General features: G+C 30.6%; 1 protein-coding gene across 12 annotated transcripts in view; it reads right to left on the bottom strand.

Annotated features, from left to right (window-relative positions):
* Positions 1 to 20,541, bottom strand: part of LOC139482064 (SLIT-ROBO Rho GTPase-activating protein 3-like) — an 80,088-nt gene that overhangs the window by 10,163 nt on the left and 49,384 nt on the right. For all 12 annotated transcript variants that reach the window (XM_071265760.1, XM_071265729.1, XM_071265767.1 and 9 more), the window contains exons 2-15: positions 15,625 to 15,808; positions 14,893 to 15,058; positions 12,079 to 12,141; positions 9,304 to 9,462; positions 8,583 to 8,711; positions 7,412 to 7,633; positions 6,066 to 6,167; positions 5,273 to 5,440; positions 4,636 to 4,739; positions 4,025 to 4,133; positions 3,153 to 3,213; positions 2,640 to 2,717; positions 1,665 to 1,796; positions 558 to 660 (exon numbers count right to left, since the gene is read on the bottom strand). In XM_071265760.1, coding sequence (XP_071121861.1) covers positions 558 to 660; positions 1,665 to 1,796; positions 2,640 to 2,717; positions 3,153 to 3,213; positions 4,025 to 4,133; positions 4,636 to 4,739; positions 5,273 to 5,440; positions 6,066 to 6,167; positions 7,412 to 7,633; positions 8,583 to 8,711; positions 9,304 to 9,462; positions 12,079 to 12,141; positions 14,893 to 15,058; positions 15,625 to 15,808 — 1,780 coding nt within the window. The remainder of the gene's footprint in view (positions 1 to 557; positions 661 to 1,664; positions 1,797 to 2,639; positions 2,718 to 3,152; positions 3,214 to 4,024; positions 4,134 to 4,635; positions 4,740 to 5,272; positions 5,441 to 6,065; positions 6,168 to 7,411; positions 7,634 to 8,582; positions 8,712 to 9,303; positions 9,463 to 12,078; positions 12,142 to 14,892; positions 15,059 to 15,624; positions 15,809 to 20,541) is intronic.

The raw sequence follows: 20,541 nt of genomic DNA on the forward strand, positions 1-20,541 counted from the left end.
CTTTTATTTTTTCATAATTTTTTATTAAATTGTCAATAATGTAATTTTCAGTAATACATAATAGATATGTCCTTACTGAATTATGTAAAAGTGGCAAACCTACATTTGATGTCTGCTTGTGTCATAAACCAGTCAAAACAAGAATGTGTCCCTAATACATGGATGCGCCATCCCCATTATAATTTTTTATGTGCAATGGACCAAGAAAATAGGATAAGAACTCTAATTTGGCATTAAAATTTGAAAGAACATATCATAAGGAACATTTATACTAAATTTCAAGTTGATTTCACTTCAATTTCATCAAAAACTACCTCAACCAAAAACTTTAACCTGAAGAGGGACAGACAAACAAACAAACAAACAAACGGATGTGGAGACCAGAAAACAAAATGCTTATAAATGAGGCATAAAAATATTAATTTTATAAGTCATGACTGGAAACTATGACTGTTAAGGAAGCCATGCTCTCTTCCCTCTTCATTCCACAGAAAACACTTATTCAGGTTACATCAATAATTGCATCCACTGATTGAGAGATCAATATTTGTACTTACTGATTGAGGAATGAAAACAAATATCTCATAACAATTATAATACATCTAGGTAGTGTAGCTAGTAATTCCTTTATCTTTTCTATCCTTTGTTGTTCTCCTAATTCTGTAAATAGTATATGAATGTAAATAGCAAAAGTAGGCCTCTATGTCAAACAAGAAATCAGTATTGGCAAATTTTTTTAAAAGAAAAATAAAGGCAGTAATGAAAATTTACTGCCATGATATTCAAATACAGGAACCAACGCTTTCTCTACAGAAAGTAGCCCTTTGTTTCATCCTAGGGATAATCAAATATGATATTTATACCTCCAGTTTTGGTGTGGATTTGCGTTGCTTAGTATTTAGTTTCTATGTTGTGTATTTGGAAGAACTAAAATAGAACAAATATTGCCGAACTGCCAGGAGTAATGGTCAATTTTTGCAAGGCACATGTGAAAAGAAAAATTGAATTTCTTGTATATATAGCTATTTTATTAGTGATAAAACTTCATCAACAATATTCTTACCTTTTCTCCACAAGGAATTCAATAGTTGATGAAATTGAGTACTTGTAGAGATTAGGGTTTTTTTTAATAAAAAGATAGAGTTGTCTCCCATTGGCTACCGCCTGCTTTTACAAACCATATAACACCACATGTATTTATTGTGTCAATGAAATCTTTTAAAATGTTAAGAAATAAAAATGACCGAATGCTTTATGATCCTTAAAATGTCTTGTTCCCAGTTTGCTATTTCGTGTTTTAATAAAGATTTGCTGTTTTTTGTTTCTCTGCACTAATTTTCATGTAAAATGCAAGATGTTTATGTGTAATGGAATGTGTGTTTACCACATATTAAACCCATTTCTTTAAAAAAAGCAGATCTTCTGTAAATATGAAAGTACTGTAAATTCAGAAATTATTGTGTGCATTTATTATTGCGATTTTGACATTTTAGACTTAAATGCAATTTTTATTTTTACGATTTTGAGAAAAATCCTGTTTAAATCATATAAAATATTTCAAAATGCGAGTCTAAATTATTGCGTTTACAACTCTGTCGCATTTTTAGCAATAATAAAAACCTCGCAATAATTTCTGAATTTACAGTAATGAAGTTTTAACTTACGACTACAACATATGAGTTCCTCAAAGAGACGTAAGGGAAATAAAGGCTCTCGTAATTCTCGGAAGTATAATTTGAGTACACCAGCCACAGAGTTAATGTCACTGGGGTCTACATCTACCAAGGGATCATCTCCTACAATTCAAATACACAAATATATTTACACAATATTAATGGTTTTTTTACAACAGTAAAATGTTATTGTATTTCTGCATTTCAAAATGAATGCATTTTATAGGAGTAGCAGGACAGGTGTAACATGTGGAGCAGGAACTGCTAACTGGATTACCAGAAATCACCCTTGGTTTGGATGAGGTACATGTTCAACGCTCAATTTTCAATGTTGTATTTAGTCAATTGTTGTTTTGTTGTTTATTTCGCCATGTCCTTGTCAGTTTGCTTTCAACTTCAATATGAGTTTGGTTATCTCTAAACTATATTCTGACTCACTTTGGTATAATTGCATCATGATTCTTGTCAAATTTGTCTTCAAACTTTTTTATGACAATTTTTATGAATTCTTAATCAATGAATTCATTAAATCATTGATGTTTGTCAAATTTGTAGATCATTCTTTTTTCGGAACATTTGATTTAGACTTGGTGTAGACTAATTGAAGACATAAACAGAGATGACAGAGCTTTAATAATTTTATATTATTGATTGAATTGGAAACTGACCTTCTAAACTTTTTTGACCACGTTGGTAAACTTTAAAAAAAAAAAAAAAAAAAGTTTACAACAAAAACTTCTGAATCTAAAGGCCGGGAGCTCAATTTTTTGGGAAAAAAATGTTAGAATCGATTGGCTTGTGAAAGGCCTGAAAGTATCTTTACAAGCCTAGTGGGCTGGCCTGTGGATAGACTGGTAGAGTTGTCGTGTTATCTACTGAAGTTATTACATATCAAATACCAAAACCAAACAAACATATTCAAATAATACATGTACAAACATCATTTAAATGATCAAAATATATTACCTTTTTCAAATTCCGCTTTAAATTCATTAATTTCTACTTGAGCACCAGATATACGGAAAATGCCTTGATGATGCATCCCTGCAAAATAAAATAGTGTCTTCAAAAAGTCATTTATACAGGCTTTTGGATCAAAATTCTGTGCATTTTTAAAAGAAGAAAAAAGTTTACTTAGCTAAAATCATGTGTTTCTTCATTTATGATGATTATCTATCACTGGATTTTTTTGTTAAAATATGTAATTAATGATGTCTTAACTTAAGGAGATGTGGTATGATTGCTAATGATACAACTATTCACAATAGTTCAAAAGAGGAAGATGTGAGTAATTTCAGCCAAACATATGGTCTTCAACAATGAGAAAAACCCATACTGTACAGCTGCTGTAAAAGTCCTGACTGATGTTCATTTTGTGTTACATATGTTATCTAGTAACTCAATGACATTCGTTTGCATATTGTTGTTCATAATGGTAGTTCAATTTGTAAAATTATTTTTAAATGACATATAACTTACCATAAAGATTAATTGCCCGAACACAACTTCTAATGACAAGAGGAATATCCATGCTGGTAGCCTGGAAGAGAAGAAAAAAACATTAACAAGTTTATCCAAACTTTATAGACTTTTGTATACTTGTTTAAGGAATGACTGTAATATTTTTTCTGTCTATGAAGAAATAACATAAAAAATTTGGTACACACTGAATAACGCGCGAAGCGGGTTATTTAACAGTGTGCACCACATTTTTTATGTTATTTCGAATAGACAGAAAAAATGTTACAGTCATTTCTTATAATTTAATTCTAAATTCCATTTTAAACCATAGAAAACCATGAAAAAACATTGATGAAGTCATGGTCACATGACTAAATTATGTCTATGGGCTGAAAACAAAATAACGTCAGCCAATCAGAAGACGCGTTACATCCAAAATTAAATTATTTCAATATAGATGTGATAAAAATACAAAGCTGTATCTGGCATTGCAGGGATAAATAAATTATGCTATGAACACCATCCATCATCACTCTACGCATAACATGATTGTCAACAAAGTTCTTAAACGTCATGAACGTAAATAAGTGTTGTCTGCATGAACTTTTAACAGAATTTTATATATACACAACATTAACATGTTTCTGTCCTGAACATTCCATATAACATGTGCAACGAAATGTTATTCAGCTATTCATTTTAAAAATTGAAAGCATTTTAAGGCTCATTATTTGGAATTTTAATAGAGGTCAATGCAATCAATATAGCTTTATGGATAAAATGAACAAAGGGTTTTAATAATACTTCTAAGGACATCATCATTCAAACTGGTGAATATTTTCTCTCAAATCATGCAGAACCTAAGATATTGACACATCTGATAATTTTACCTCTATATATTCTTCCAGACTACCACCAAATAGTTTTGGCTGTCCTACCATCTGTGATCGACCAATTCTTCTCTTTTTTGGCTTAGGTGGTAGTGAAGGTGGTCGACTACTGCAAGATAGAAGGTATAGTTCTATTATTATTAATCTTATTTGGAAAATAAAGCATTTTAGCCATGTATGATCAAAATGATTTTTAGTATACAATAGAAAGTTGACTATGTAAGCTTTTTTGTATGTATTTCTAAAAATCTAGAACCATGTACAATATCAATACCCAGTTTCTTTGTCAACCAAATTTTCAGGGTTTTTAATTAAATTTAAAATGAAACTGATATAATCTATGATTCTTATCCAGAGTTGGTGGATAATTTATCACCAAGAGCTTTCTGTATTGGACACTTACCCAGAGTTAGTAGATAAGTTATTACCGAGAGCTGTCTGTATTGGACACTTACCCAGAGTTAGTAGATAAATTATCACCGAGAGCTTTCTGCATTGGACACTTACCCAGAGTTAGTAGATAAGTTATCACCAAGAGCTATCTGTATTGAACACTTACCCAGAGGTAATAGATAAGTTATCACTGAGAGCTTTCTGCATTGGACACTTACCCAGAGCTAGTAGATAAGTTATCACCGAGAGCTTTCTGTATTGCACTGTACTTGGCCTGTAATCTAGCAATTTGATTGCAACTTAATGTATATCTATGAAATTTCTGAAAAAGAAAAATTCATTTAAAATAAAAGCATGTATTACTTTTTGTTCCTTTAAAAATACATTAAAACTTGAAATTTCAAAAAAACAGGATCACGTGGGTGCAAATTTGAATATTTAACAAGGTCATGAAATCAAATGTCCAATGTTCCAAATTTTTCTCAATCCATGAAAATTGGATTCAATTAATTGAATCTACAAAAACTCAATCTCCAGATAGAAACATTATCAACCCAGTTTGAATTATAGCTATTGTTATACTTTTTAAATGTGCAAATAACCAGTGGTCATCCATTCCATGGTCAATTATATCATGTCAGCTGATGTTGAGGGATAACAAATTTCAAGACAGTTAATGAAGTTTCCTATTGAGCAAACCTTTCTTTTTTACTACAGTTTGATTCAAATAATGACTCTCATAAAGCTTCATGTATTCTTTTAACAAAACTGTTAAAAAGTAATAAATTTATAAAATTTTCAACAATTATTTTCCTGATATACTTTTTTTTCAACAGAATATTATGTTATACTTACTTCTAAATAAAACCCCTCTAATTCTATTCTATCCCCCCTTCTTTTGGCAGCTTCATGTGGAGACTTTGGAGGATGGTTTTCCTCCAGGAAGAAAGTTGAGACATCATAGTCTTTAATGTTGATTTTATCATTCAATGACTTCTCAGTCTCTTCCAAAGTTTTCCAAACCTACAAACAACAAATGGTTAAATACAAATTCTAATAGCAATAATAGCAATGTTTTTCTTTATTGTTCATGTGGGGATCCTGTGATATAAATAAGGTTCCTATTCTTTAAACTTCCTAATACTATCTTTAATCCTCCATCCTTCTAAAGTCATTACCACCATCCTCAATCTCCCCAGAGTATTAACTAACCATCATGGTACCAATGTGACATGTTTAACCATGGTGCTCTATGTTTTAAAAGTAAAATAGAATGAATTACAAATGCTATACTTTTGAAATTTTTGCCTTTGTTGTCAATAAATTTTTATAGAAAGCTTTGAAAAGTAAAATCACATGCGACTAAAAACAAAACATACCTTCATCTATATAAAGACACTATTGATGTGAAGGGTTTACGGTGTTAAAAGGTGTAAAAATATTCATGAAAATCAATCATTTGTTGGTTTATTTGTCTTCTCTATTCAATTCAGACTTTCAAAACCTGACGACATTTCAAACTATTAATTCTTTCCAATTGCCACTCTATTTTTTTATTACCCTGCATGTTGTTTTAGAAACCATATTCATAAATTAAAATTTTTTCATCTATCATATTATACCATCAATAATTTTCTAAGAAGCTCACCTCATCATTTTCCAGACGTAAATCTCGTAACCTATCACCAATTGCATGGTATCGTTGTAATATATCATCCTGAACTGATTTCTGAGCACTAACTTGTTGAACCTGCAATTATACACATAATTCAATACAAATTTTATACAGGTATCAGTTATTGGATCAAGAATGGCCATTGGCTTCATTGCTTTTTGGTAAATTATTATATGAAGTCTTTGTGTGCCTGCAATTCTTATTTACATTTTTCACATGTAAAATGTAACACAATCCCATAGTTTTGGCCCTATAGTCTCCTCTATATGCCATCATATTGTAATGACATCATTGTTCCCTTATGTTAATCCATCCTTGGCCTTTTATTTTTTAAGTTACTAAAATGTTCCTTGGTACTAAAAAAAATGGTAAAAATAAATAGTTTTTATAGTTTGTTCTTATGTTGTGCTATTTCACCACTGTCCCAGGTAAGAGGAGGGTTAAACACTCACAAACATGTTTAACCCCTAAACACTCTTCATGTGCCTGTCCATAGTCAAGAGCCTGAAGTATCAGTGGATGTCATTGGTTAGTGTCTGAAATATTTGTTTTTCGTAAGTTGTTTTATTATAAATTAGGCCATTTGTTTTCTCAATTGTAATGAAAATTTAAAGTAACACTACTGTATATTTCTTCTTATTTGAATGGTCTATAATGTTCATATTTATCATATCACATCTCAATATTTAAGGTAGATACATGGTATACCGCCATCTTGGAATGTACAATCACAGTAAAAAGTCGGTCTAGTTATTTGCCTAAATCTGCAAATTTGGAGACAGATTTGCAATTTAAAGGTTAGACTGTTTAATGATTTAAAGAAAACTTAGTAATTTTTTGTATAATTAAAAATATTTAAACAAATATCATTTTTTTTGTTTTTAGAATCATTTTTTTCAAATGGGCCATTTAAGGGAAGATAACTCTTTTAGTAGAAAATTTATACTGGACTGATAGGGAAATTTTTTCTTTTTACTTTTAGCAAGAAAACAAGTTCGGTGACACCATTTTTTCTTTTTATTTTCTTAAAATATATTACAAAAACTATCTTTTCCCAATTTATTTCAAAATTCTATCTCATAGAATTTTTTTTATGCACACAAATGTGTTTTTCCATGAACAATCTAACCAAATTTAGGCAATTTTCAACGACATATAGCTTGAAAAATAGCATGGTGACCCATACTTTTTATTATATTTTTGAAAAGAGCATAGTAAAATCTTCATTCTGGCTAAGTATAAGAAAATTCTGTCTCAAAAAATATTTACTTATGATCTACCTTAATTTAAACAATTTAAACAAAACTTGCTATACTAACCTCGTCCCCACGATATGGTTGAAATTCAAACTTTTTTGGAAGCATGAAAGCAGAGTTGTAAAGTTCTATAAATCTTTGTTTATCAGATTGTGCGTCTAAGTCACCAACACATTTATTGACCACCTCACAAGCATTGTTATGTCCCTTGGCTAAGTTTTTATGACATGACTGATATACCAACATTGAACATCGTACAGAATTATGATATCCAAAGTCCATACACTGAAAAAGAAAATGTAATGGAATATAATAATGGAATTTGATGTGACTGTCATACAAGTAAGAGGTTTAGCTAGCTATAAAACCAGGTTCAATCCACCATTTTCTACATTTCAAAATGCCTGTACCAAGTCAGGAATATGACAGTTCTTGTCCATTCTTTTATGTTGCGTTTTGTTATTTGATTTTGCCATGTGATTATAGACTTTCCGAATTGATTTTCCTCCAGTCAGTGTTTTGGTATTCATTTACATCATGAGTACCGGTATATAAAATTCTTACATCTGAGCTGGTTATTTGGTTAAGTAATTGAAGAAATTTTAATAGACCAAACCATTTATTTCTGGATATACCCACATAACTGAAGCACCTTGGGAATGACTGTATTAGACATCTAAATCAAATTGGTCAAAAAAAATTTCCTCATCCATGTTTAATCAGAAATATTCAATAATTTGATTAGAATGTTTATTTACATAAAATTGGTGTACAAATTGATTTATGAATGATTTTCTAGACTTGCAAAATTGAACAGACAAGCAAAAATAAAATCATTTTATTCAATTGAATGTAAATAGCTGGTTATCTTTATAAATTTAATGAAAACATTTTGACTCATTTTTTATTCCAATTAAACCGTCAAAATATAACTGCAGCTCATGCTTAAATTACATCAAAGAATACATCAAAGTATTATCATCAACCTTATCTTAAGGAAATCTATTTATAGCAAGGGAATAACCTGATTCACCTCACTCCTATCTGTCATCATATACCTAAATGTTATCACAACATTACAACATCTGTTAATCAAAGATAAATCAGTTTAAGTCTCAAATCTTAAAGGAAACATAAAACTCCCCTATCACAGTAGATGTTTACATCTAAAACAGTAAGCATATTAATTAACATTGGCAAATTTACAAAATTGAACAGACATGATTAGACTTACATCCATAAGGTCAGAGCAGTCATCAGCAAAATATCTGTTGATGGAGGCATTAGCACTTTCAATACCTAACAAATAGTCGTTTCTAGCCTTTAAAGCTTTTTTCTTATTATCCATATATTTGGTTTCTCTCTGAAAAGAAATGAATGAATATTAAATTTGTACATCATTTCATTATAGTAAAACCATGCATGAAAACACTAACATAATACATATTTGACACTATGTTAATCTATAGCTTTCTTTTCTGTGTTTGGTTTTAGTCTCATTGACCTATAGCCCTAACTGTTTTATAAATATTCCTAACTATATTTTAAAATAACACATATCATCCTTATTTGTCTATGGTTTTTTTTAACAAAAATAAGCTAGAGCTAAATATGAAATAAATATTCACAAACAAATTAGTATATATTTTTTTATAAATAAGTCTGGGAAAAAAAACCTCATTATTTTTTTTGGTCGGATTGTTCTTATGAAAAGGTTTCCATATAAGTAATGTTAGAACCCAAAATTGATGCTTTCATTTCATATTAAAAGGAATGATGGTAAATTCAACAGGATTCTTCTGCAGAAAATCTTATTTCCTGTTTAATTTGGCACAAGTCCTTTTGTTTTATTTTACACTTTAAACATATTAAAATCATAAAAATGAAAAACATGAAGAATCTAACTACAAGTCATACAATCTTCTTTTGCAAAGATTAACATACTTAACCCTTACCTTTTCTGTCTGTCTGTTAAATGACTTAAGTTTCCTATTACTGGTAGCATTCTTGCCAGCTAATTGTTGTTCTAACTTTGCCTTCTGTGTTTCTACAGTTTTAAGTTTGGCTTCTGCTGACTTACTGTCTGATTGGTAGGCATGATATGTTTTCATAGCCTAAAATAAATAATCTGCATTATAACAATATCACATACAAATATTTGAAAAATACTGTCAATTCATTATTATTTGTAATATACCAATTTTCACTGATTTCATGGATAAAGGTGAAACCTGAATTCAAATGTATAACAAAATCCAAAACAATTTAGAAGTTTAATTTATGTTCTGAGAGTTTATACAAGATGGTACAGTATAAACAATGATAAAGAATTCAGAAATATTCATTCTTTTTTTCATTATAGCTTTACGATTGGAGTATGTATAGTACAAGAAATTTATGAAATTAATTAACTTGTTAACTACAGTACCAGTTTTAGAGCAACAATTCTTATTGTAAGACTATCTAAACATTGAATTGGTAATACAATGTCTATGTCTGAAGGGCCAGTTATTCTACAAATACCATTAATAAACAAATTCAAGGTTCAGATGACACATAAGTAAACTTTTATTAATTGTACCTATGTAACAGACTCAAAGTAGTCAGCTGTAAAAACATACTTTGATTCAGTAAATCTATGTGATGTTCAAAGTATTTTTACAGCTGCAAAGAATACATTTTTAAAGATATACTATTTTGTATTTATGATGCTTAAGTGCAGATGTCCCAATATTAATTCACTCTTTCACTACCCAATACACTATTTTTTTTAATTGTTTTCCCCAAGATAGTCAAGTGCTCTTCTAATTGAGATATCTTGATTAAGACTGGTAACAGATTTGTTTGTTTTTCATTACATTGCGAAAATAAAAATACCAGTAATTATAAGATGACCTTGGAGCAGATCATAGAACAATATTTTGTATTGTATTACAAATTTATAAGTGTACTATTTCTTAATCAAAATACTGGAACACATATTTTTGTTTTGATAAGTGTATAAACCTGTCAAGTAGAGTTATACTGCTATCAGGGTTAGTCATGGAACATCAGTTATTTTCTTCATTTTTGTTCTCCTCAACCTCAACCTTAGTCTGTCATGATTCATGTATGTGCTTGGCCAATATTCATTAACCTTGTCAGTTTCTTATAATTTCTTTTGTATAATATCAGTGCACAGATTTTATAATTTCCTTGTTATCCCTGTTGAATTTTGAATATATTAAGACTGCAGGTGATTTAGAGTTTTTTAACAGGTGCAAGAATGCCTGCTCATTAATAAATTCAGTATTGTGACCTCTAGATAAATATCATAAGTTATCCTGTACTGTTTGGTTGCTGCATATGTTACATTAAAATGATAGGCTGGACAGAGTTAGATGTATCAACTTTCTGGAAAACACTATCAATTGGCCTAGGCCTTTAAATCACAAGAGCGGATATCATTATCAGATTGAAATTTGGAGCAGATATCATGATCTGATGGAAATTTGGAGCAGATATCATGATCTGATGGAAATTTGGAGCAGATATCATGATCTGAGGGAACTTTGGAGCAGATATCATGATCTGAGGGAAATTTGGAGCAGATATCATGATTTGAGGGAAATTTGGAGCAGATATCATGATATGAGGGAAATTTTGAGCAGATATCATGATCTGATGGAAATTTTGAGCAGATATCATGATCTGATGGAAATTTGGAGCAGATATCATGATCTGATGGAAATTTTGAGCAGATATCATGATCTGATGGAAATTTGGAGCAGATATCATGATCTGATGGAAATTTGGAGCAGATATCATGATCTGAGGGAACTTTGGAGCAGATATCATGATCTGAGGGAAATTTGGAGCAGATATCATGATTTGAGGGAAATTTGGAGCAGATATCATGATATGAGGGAAATTTGGAGCAGATATCATGATCTGAGGGAATTTGGAAATTCTAACAAATCAGAAAAGGTTGTGTTCCGATATCAAATTATACCTAGATTATTTACTGATGCACAGATTATAAGGTTAAGACATTTATTTCCTTTTATCACAAGGAAGTAGCTCAGAACTAATAGATATTTACTTTCTAAGAACAGCAAGTCGTATATTATGTATCAGTATATTACATAACTATTTCCTTAAACAAATATAGGACAATTTTATTTATTTGATTTGGTTATCAGTTCCAACCTTCCCATTTTTATGACGGAACGTCCTCTACAATAATATTTATTTATATTCTTCCATATTTATTTTCAGAAAGATATTAAGACTTGAAACCAAAACAATGGAAATCAAATCAAGATTGACCTATTTCTTCTAGGAAACAAGGACACAATCTACACTTGAATCAAGTGTCATATTACTTCAATTCAATTGTCTTCAGATTTTCATTTAGAAATTATGTCATTATGACCAACTTATTTGTTCACTCAAGTCATGACATTATTTATTTGCTCACTGGAACTCCACCCTTACTTTTCTAATTATCAACAGTCACTGAACTGTCATTCATAGATTTAATAAATAAAGGTGCTTAGTAAAGATAAATAAATGCTGATTCACTAATATTTCCTTATTTTAAATGAATCATGTATGTCTCCAATCTTATTAATTTCTTCTCCAATAAATCAATACCAATAGACAGTAGTGTCATGTCAATGTTCTCACCTGCTTACATAATCAGGTCAAAGGTCAATCTTATCAGCTGTTTTTAACAGGTATTTACTTACACTTTGTAACTCTGTTAATGCCTTCATTATTTCTTCATGGCTTTCATCACCAACATTTTTACACTAAAATTAGACAAAAGAATACTGTTACACAGCAAGTTACCAACCAATAGATCACTTAAACATGTAAACATTGTGTAACACAGCAAGTTACCCAGGAACAGATTACTAAAAACATGTAAACATTGTATAACACATGTTGATTTAAGTGACCTTGCATCATTAATTATAACTACTTTCTCAGCTTCTGTTGCAGATGTCTATTTCATATAATAAAACATGCATGAAAAGGGATCCTCCTTATCAAAACTACTTCCTTCTAAACGAATTCCACCCAAATCTTTATAAAATTTATTAAAAGAAAAAAAATGCTGTGTAGGAGACCCATTGCTGGCCTTTGTTGTTTTTGCTCTTTGGTCAGGTTGTCGTCTTTTTGACACATTCCCATTTTCTATTCCCAATTTTGTTTTTTATAACTTGAAATATAAAGATTTACAAATATTGTTTTATTTATTTTTTATTTTTGTTTTGCCTATATGATATTCAATATCAGAGGGCTACATACAAGTTATATTTTCATTACAAAATTACCGGTAGGTGTTTTAATAAGATTTGATGCTGTGTAAACTTAAATCATGAAAGCGAACAAAAAAAACCAGTTATACATATTTTTACACTTATAAATGCTTTTTACTATCCCACACATTTATTTGTTAGGCTTGGGTGTAGTAACAGAACTTAAGAAGAGTTATCCATGAAGAAACATTGGGTTCAGTAATCAAGTGTTATGCGACCACAAAGTTTATATTCACCTACGTGTATTATCTATCAATTACATTTAATATAATATACATTGTACGAAAATTTTATGATATGGATGCAATTTCCCAAAGAGAACACTCTTCCTTAAATATTTATATTAAATTGAATATTTTGGCTGTAAATTAAAACTTGCACGGTCATTTAGTGAAAAATTAAGTCTCACAATCCCCCTTCCTTATAAATCTTAGACAGGTGTTAAAAACATTCATTACGGTCCATATCTCAGGTAAAAATGATATCAATCATTTATTGTCTAGTCCACAACCCACTTAAGAATGAATTTAAATAAATATGGATTAAATATCTTTTATATTTCTGGGTCATTTAGATAATATACATTCCCTCTTATGAAATTACATATAGGCCTAGTGAATTTAAGACAATGTTACAGAAAATATACCTAGAAAAAAACCAAATGAAGTAATAAAATACTAAGATGTTTAACTAAACCTGTTCATACCTACTTTTTAATTCTACCCTTTTGATCTTTCTTGTACTAATTTTACATATTAAAGTTATTGCAGTTTTGTCATGGATGACTGACTACAGTTGCAGTTGTTGTTCTGTCATTGATCTTAAAACCGGCTTTTGGTTAATATAAGAGAACTAAACATATTTAATGGTGGTGGATCAATTTCTATTAAATATAATAACATGACACATCAAAATTATGAGTTTTATGATCTTCAAAATTCAATAAATGACATCCTACTTTAACATGTTTTCTATCATTATACTTTAAAATAAATTACTTATCGACAAAATGTTTCATAATTGGTTAAAATTTAGTTATTTTCATAAAAACAAGAGGGAAATGACATCATTAATTTACACATTTTGTATAATATACCAACAAGAGGTAAATAAAAAGGAAATTACTGATAGGAAAGAGTAATTACGTTTATCATGATCAAATCTGACAGAGGATCTGCCTATGTTTGTTGTGAATATTTTGCTTCACACACCATTATGGTCTAAAGAGGTCACAATCAGTTTTTTATCAACCTAATAACCTCCTACCAGATTATATCAAAATATTATTATCTACCAAAAAAAATCTATTTTTTTTATGAAACACTTAGATTTTTTATTAAATGATTAGCACTAGTGTAGAAGACCACAATGGAAAATGTACAACTAAAGAATCATTATAATCTATACTTGATTAGGTCCATATAAGGCAAAAAAGACAACCAGCCATCTAATTATGACCACCTTCTGTGGTCTCATGCACCCCTCGAGTACAGGAGGTCATGGGTTCCAATACAGGTTAGGTCCAACAAAGACTTTAAAATTGTATTTGCTGCTTCTCCACTAAGTACAAATCATTAAAGGAGTAAAGGCTCAGAGTTAGAATAATGTGTCTAGGTACAGTGACATGTCATTCTGTAGACCATGTAAACTACTAAGTTACAAATCATTAAAGGAGTAAAGGCTCAGAATTAGAATAATGTGTCTAGGTACAGTGACATGTCATTCTGTAGACCATGTAAACTACCAAGTTACAAATCATTAAAGGAGTAAAGACTCAGAGTTAGAATAATGTGTCTAGATACAGTGACATGTCATTCTGCAGACAATGTAAACTACCAAGTTACAAATCATTAAAGGAATAAAGGCTGAGAGTTAGAATAATGTGTCTAGGTACAGTGACATGTCATTCTGCAGACCATGTAAACTACCAAGTAACAAATCAGGCTCAGTATGTCAATCTAGTACATAGCAGGGATACACATAATATCATGTTCTCATTTTGAAAATGCATGTAATTTGTTGTTGAATGTTTAACAGACAACCAACATTATTATCAGCTAATCATATCTATTGTGCAATTTGTGTTACATAATAGAATTCAGCAACATCAGTTTTGACCATTATCTGAAAATTTTGCATGTTTAATACATGTCACCTTCAATGTAAGAGACTATCATATGTGTGTAATGTGACATTTTGTCAATCACCAGTTACTGATTCACTTGACTAATGCCTTACTCTATTAAATATTCTCCTGGAATTGTCTATGATGTCACCAAGCCTATGAGCTAACTGGTTATTGCAAACATCTCCATAGGAACCATGATCTCGGCTTTCTTTCTTGGTAATATCTAACAGTTGCTGCCAGCATGTAAACGTGGAGAACAGAGACCAATGTTCACGTCTGAAAAGAACAAACTTATATCAAATGGTGTCTTTATAATGTGGAGAACAGAGACCAATGTTCACGTCTGAAAAGAACAAACTTATATCAAATGGTGTCTTTATAATGTGGAGAACAGAGACCAATGTTCACGTCTGAAAAGAACAAACTTATATCAAATGGTGTCTTTATAATGTGTATAATGACGACTTAAAAGAAAGTAATATAAAAAATTAAATGGCTCGTATCAAATGTTACCCATCTTTCCATTGTCAATTTTTAATCGTAGGATTTATTATGATCATTAATTTTCAAAAGCTTAAGAAAGATTTTGAAATAAGATAGTTTTTTACTGTAAGTAGCTAGGAAAGGTGTCTGTCACCACTTTGGTCTATGAAATTAGCCATCCTGAATGTTTTCCTTCTTTTAAATGAGACAAATAATAGCTCTCATTACCTACCCTAGAAATAGTCAAAATATTTGAAAATGTGAGAATGTTATGGTAACAACAATACATAGAGTCCTGTGTTTGCTACATTTAAGTTGTATATGTAGAAGATAGTTTATATGTTTGCAAGCTGTCTTACTTTTGTTTTTCTTGTCGGTGCCGTAACTTTGTACTTTTCACTAATTTTTCTAAATTTCTTGAATATTCCAATTCTACTTCTGCCTTCCGTCGGAAAAATTCCTGAATTTCCTGTACCATGGCCACCTGAATTTCTAGACGATTTTCCAGACATCTTAATTGTTCGTTGAGTTGATTGCGTATATCTAAAGAAGAAAAAAGTAAATACATGTAGTTTTTATTTTTGCAATATTGTTTCAAATGCAAACAAAATAGTATCGTCATCAAAAACTTTTTTTATACTGCTTACTTCTCCTGTATAGTAAAGATAAAAGGTAATCGTCAAGGTGACCAACACATTTGAGGCTGTAAAAATACTTTATACAAGTTATTGAAAAGAAACACTTCCTATGCCTCACTGCTTCAAACTTTACTGCTACTATAAAATATAACTATATAGCCCAAGTACAAAGAGAACTAGATGGAATTCAATAAAATTTCATGCTATGCAATCTTTACTCAGCCATAATAATTATTTATATACACAAAGTAGGTGTTCAATTTTATACTAGCAACACCCCTCTGACTGACTTAACATCAAAGATCATTGAGTTTATTCAAATAAAACTAAGTTTAACTGCAATATGTTTTCATAACGAATCATAACTTTCTGAAGGTTAATATCCTTAAAGGAGTTAAACATTTACAACATTATCGTACTATAAACATGCATAGCTCACAATATTTTTGACAAAACTTGAATATGGACTTCTATCATGAAACCTAGACAGCGAAACAATTTTTAAGAAAGAAGAAAAAAGAATGGTGTATGGTATAACCTTGTTATCTTATCATAAATTGATATTTATGAGGAAGAATATCAGCTATGAATATGAAATATTCCCTGAAGGTCTATATTGAAAGTATCCATTTCTTTAGTTCAAAGTCAATCAATTTGCATAAAACATATTTCACTCAAGGATAAACAGACTGACATACTTAATTCTTTATAAAATCAATTTCATAACTTCTAAAGTTACTCTCAGACTGCACTTAGTAACATCATTATAATCATAATGTAATATTATTAGCAATGTTATTAGCATATTTAAAGAGGTTTTGGTTTCATTGACAAGTTTACTGAGGAATATGGCTCCAAACTACTGATAAATGATCTGACAGTCCATTTCCCAATTAATTTCCTCCTTACAATAATGTTAAATGCATTTGAGGATTCAATAGTAAGCCATAACAACCAAACTGTCATATGTGACATGGGTCTGGTGGGCAACTAAGATGTTTTATCATAACAACCAAACCAACAACTTGTTACAGTCAGATGTGTGGACTGTTGTGGAGAACAAAAATATGTTAGGACTCCAGTCCAAGCTACTACAACCAAACAAACAACTATTAAAGCTAGATGTGTGGACCGTTGTTGGGAACAAAGACATGTCAAGGCTCTTAGTCACAACACACAAACCATCAATTCTTAGGGTCAGTTTTGTGGACTGTTGTGGCGAACAAAGACATGGCAAGGCTCCCCAAGCTACAACAACCAAACCAACAACTCTTCGAGTCAGATGTGTGGACTGTTGTGGGGAACAAAGATAAGTCAAGGTTTCAAGCCACAACAAACACACCAATAACTATTTAATTCAAATGTGTTGGCTGTTGTGGTGAAGTTAGGTGAACACAGATATGATCCTCCGAATATTTGTGTTTCCCAAGGAATGTAAGCAGTTTTCTATATATCTTAAGTACACCTACACTAAGGACCTACAAATCATTTTTTTTCATATTATAATATGCATATCATTTTGGTCACTGAATGTTAGTTTATTCAGAATGATTTTCTTACTACCAGTTCCACTGGAGTTGGTCTTTGACATGTGTTGTATTATATTGAATAAATTGTTTTCTGCATGATCAATTCATTATCCTTTTTCCATACTTCATTCTTTTCTAATTACATTGTATTTTGCAAACAGTTACACCTTCAAAAATTCTAAGGAAAACAGATTAAAACCCAAATGCATATTGATTATTGTAAGAATTTGGCAAAGATAATGCTTTGTAACTTGTGGTTTTGCCTCTTTTGTCTTTCAGGTGTCAGACCACCAATTACTCCCTCCAATTTAGAACGTATGTAAAAGTAGTCCTACTTTGACACAAAATAGTGCTTTTGATGCCATTGTTTACTTAAACTTACCAACAAATTTGCAGAAATGAAACTTTTGGTGAAAGGGAAATATATTTAGACCATTTTGAGCCAAAATTCACTTGTCTATGAGTTTGCATTAAAAATTCAGGATTAATGCGCTACATAGTACACTAATTTAAGATTTCCAGAAAACCGGGAGTTATTTTGGTAGTACCTGCCTTTTTAAAATCAGAAATTTGTTACAAGACTTTAAACATTGGTTGAAAATTGGCATGTAGGAAGATGATACATGTACAATTCAGGATATACCTGGTTTCCTTGAAGTTAAACTTAAGGTAAAATATTTAGAAAGCTGTGAAAATTGCAAAATTTGGTTGAACAGATAGGGATTTTTAATTGGTGGTCTGACACCTTTAAGGGAAATGCGGTGAAACCCCAAATTCAGAAAACAATTGATTTTTTTTACTTAACTGATCATATGAAGTGATAGTAGTCACATTTCAATCTTTTTGGGGGCAAAAAGTCACATATTGCAAATTTAGAGCCTTAGACCTGAATTTGTGCTATTTTTAGCTTTTCCCACCCTGACAATATGCTTTCACATAAAAAAAATGTCCCAAATTGTTATAAATGCACAGCAAGATGTTTCTGTGGTATTAACATTAAAACATGGTTATTTTACCACCAAAAAAAGTTCTTGTCATCAAGATTTAATGAAATTATTTGATTCTTATCCCTTATATCATTGCGTCATAGCATGTCTTTGGCAGATAACATAGCCTGATGTAAACATTGCAAAAACTCACAAAAATCCCATTTATTATCTCAAATGAAAGTTTTATGCCTTAAGTTGTATCAACTGATAGAAAATAAAAACAGTTAAATGACCATGACTGCACTTTTGATCATTTAATAGTCCCATTACTTACACCAGGTGTAAAAAAGGGGGGTCAATATTCCTTGACTCTTCAATACCTTGAATTTTTTACTTAACCCATTGTAAAAATTGTGGAAAGTCTTTTAAGAAGTAGAACAAACATGAAAAAAATCAACAAAACTGATCTTGATATTGAAAGTTTATGTTCCTGTAGTCCAAAATGAAATTTTCAAGTATTTTCTATCAAAGTCATACATTACAGTCAGTTTAAATTGAGCTGTGAAATTTGTAATATAAGTCACATTATGCTCAGATAGGATGTTTCTGACTTCAAATTAACTAAGGATTAAGAATAAAGCAAAGCAAAGATTTCTGAGCAACTTTTTTGGCTCTTTAGGTGTCAGACCACCAATTACTCCCTCCAATTTAGAACGTATGTAAAAGTAGTCCTACTTTGACACAAAATAGTGCTTTTGATGCCATTGTTTACTTAAACTTACCAACAAATTTGCAGAAATGAAACTTTTGGTGAAAGGGAAATATATTTAGACCATTTTGAGCCAAAATTCACTTGTCTATGAGTTTGCATTAAAAATTCAGGATTAATGCGCTACATAGTACACTAATTTAAGATTTCCAGAAAACCGGGAGTTATTTTGGTAGTACCTGCCTTTTTAAAATCAGAAATTTGTTACAAGACTTTAAACATTGGTTGAAAATTGGCATGTAGGAAGATGATACATGTACAATTCAGGATATACCTGGTTTCCTTGAAGTTAAACTTAAGGTAAAATATTTAGAAAGCTGTGAAAATTGCAAAATTTGGTTGAACAGATAGGGATTTTTAATTGGTGGTCTGACACCTTCACAATATGAAAACCAAACAAATACCTGTAGGTCAGACATCAGCACTTATCCTTACCTATTATTCTTAATAACTCAAAACAATGTTAAAGTATTTCTATATATAATTCAATGAAATGGAAGGCACATGTAATTCTTGGACATGTATTCAGGTTTTTCTGTTCTGTAATGTTATTTTCCTATTTTCCATCATATTTACTTTCATTGTTAAACATGTTTACTTGTCAAGGCAAACGAACCATTATCTTCATGTGACCTTCATAGATCATGATCTAATGAATTCATAATAAATGAGTCAATCTTTTAATGAAGTGACTTTACATATTTGTATTATATAGAGAAAGGTGACAGCTTTTCTAATTATTCAGTTTTACATCTTCAGCAATTATATGCTTAATATGGCCGTCCATGCAATGTTTGGCCAGCTATCTTTCCAATTAAGAGGAGGATGTTTAACATTTTCTGTAGAACACATGAACAATCAAAAGACACCATCTTGTCAAAATCAATCAAAGCTCACTAATTGAACTTTCTGTCAACCATTGTCCCCTGAATGAGATTTGCAGTGATAATGAACAACTAAAACCTTAATAAGTTTTTCCATTATGTTTCCCCTTTCCCAGATGTGACCAACGAGAATTGACCTTTCTCAGAAACATGTGAAAAGCAGTGGTTCAATCAATAATTGCTGATGTTTACTAAGGCTTTAATATTAATAACACATAGCTGAGAGGGTGATAAAGCAGATTGTTACCCTAGAAAATAACATTGTCATGAAGGCAAGGGGTATCAATCTACTTGATATCCCTACAATGCATGTGTTATCACAATACTGAATTTTTTGTTACAAGTCTTTTAAATTGTAAATTAAAAGTAGTAACGTATGATGTCATATACACAAGGTATTCTACAGTACACATGTTAAAATAACGAAATTGCCTTCATTATCAATTGTATATGTTGTATGTGCATTTCCAAAATCAAATAATAAATACATGTATACTGAATGTCTGAAATCTGAAAACTTAAATCAA

Source organism: Mytilus edulis, chromosome 1 (genome assembly GCF_963676685.1).
Source record: "Mytilus edulis chromosome 1, xbMytEdul2.2, whole genome shotgun sequence".
Classification (NCBI taxonomy): domain Eukaryota; kingdom Metazoa; phylum Mollusca; class Bivalvia; order Mytilida; family Mytilidae; genus Mytilus; species Mytilus edulis.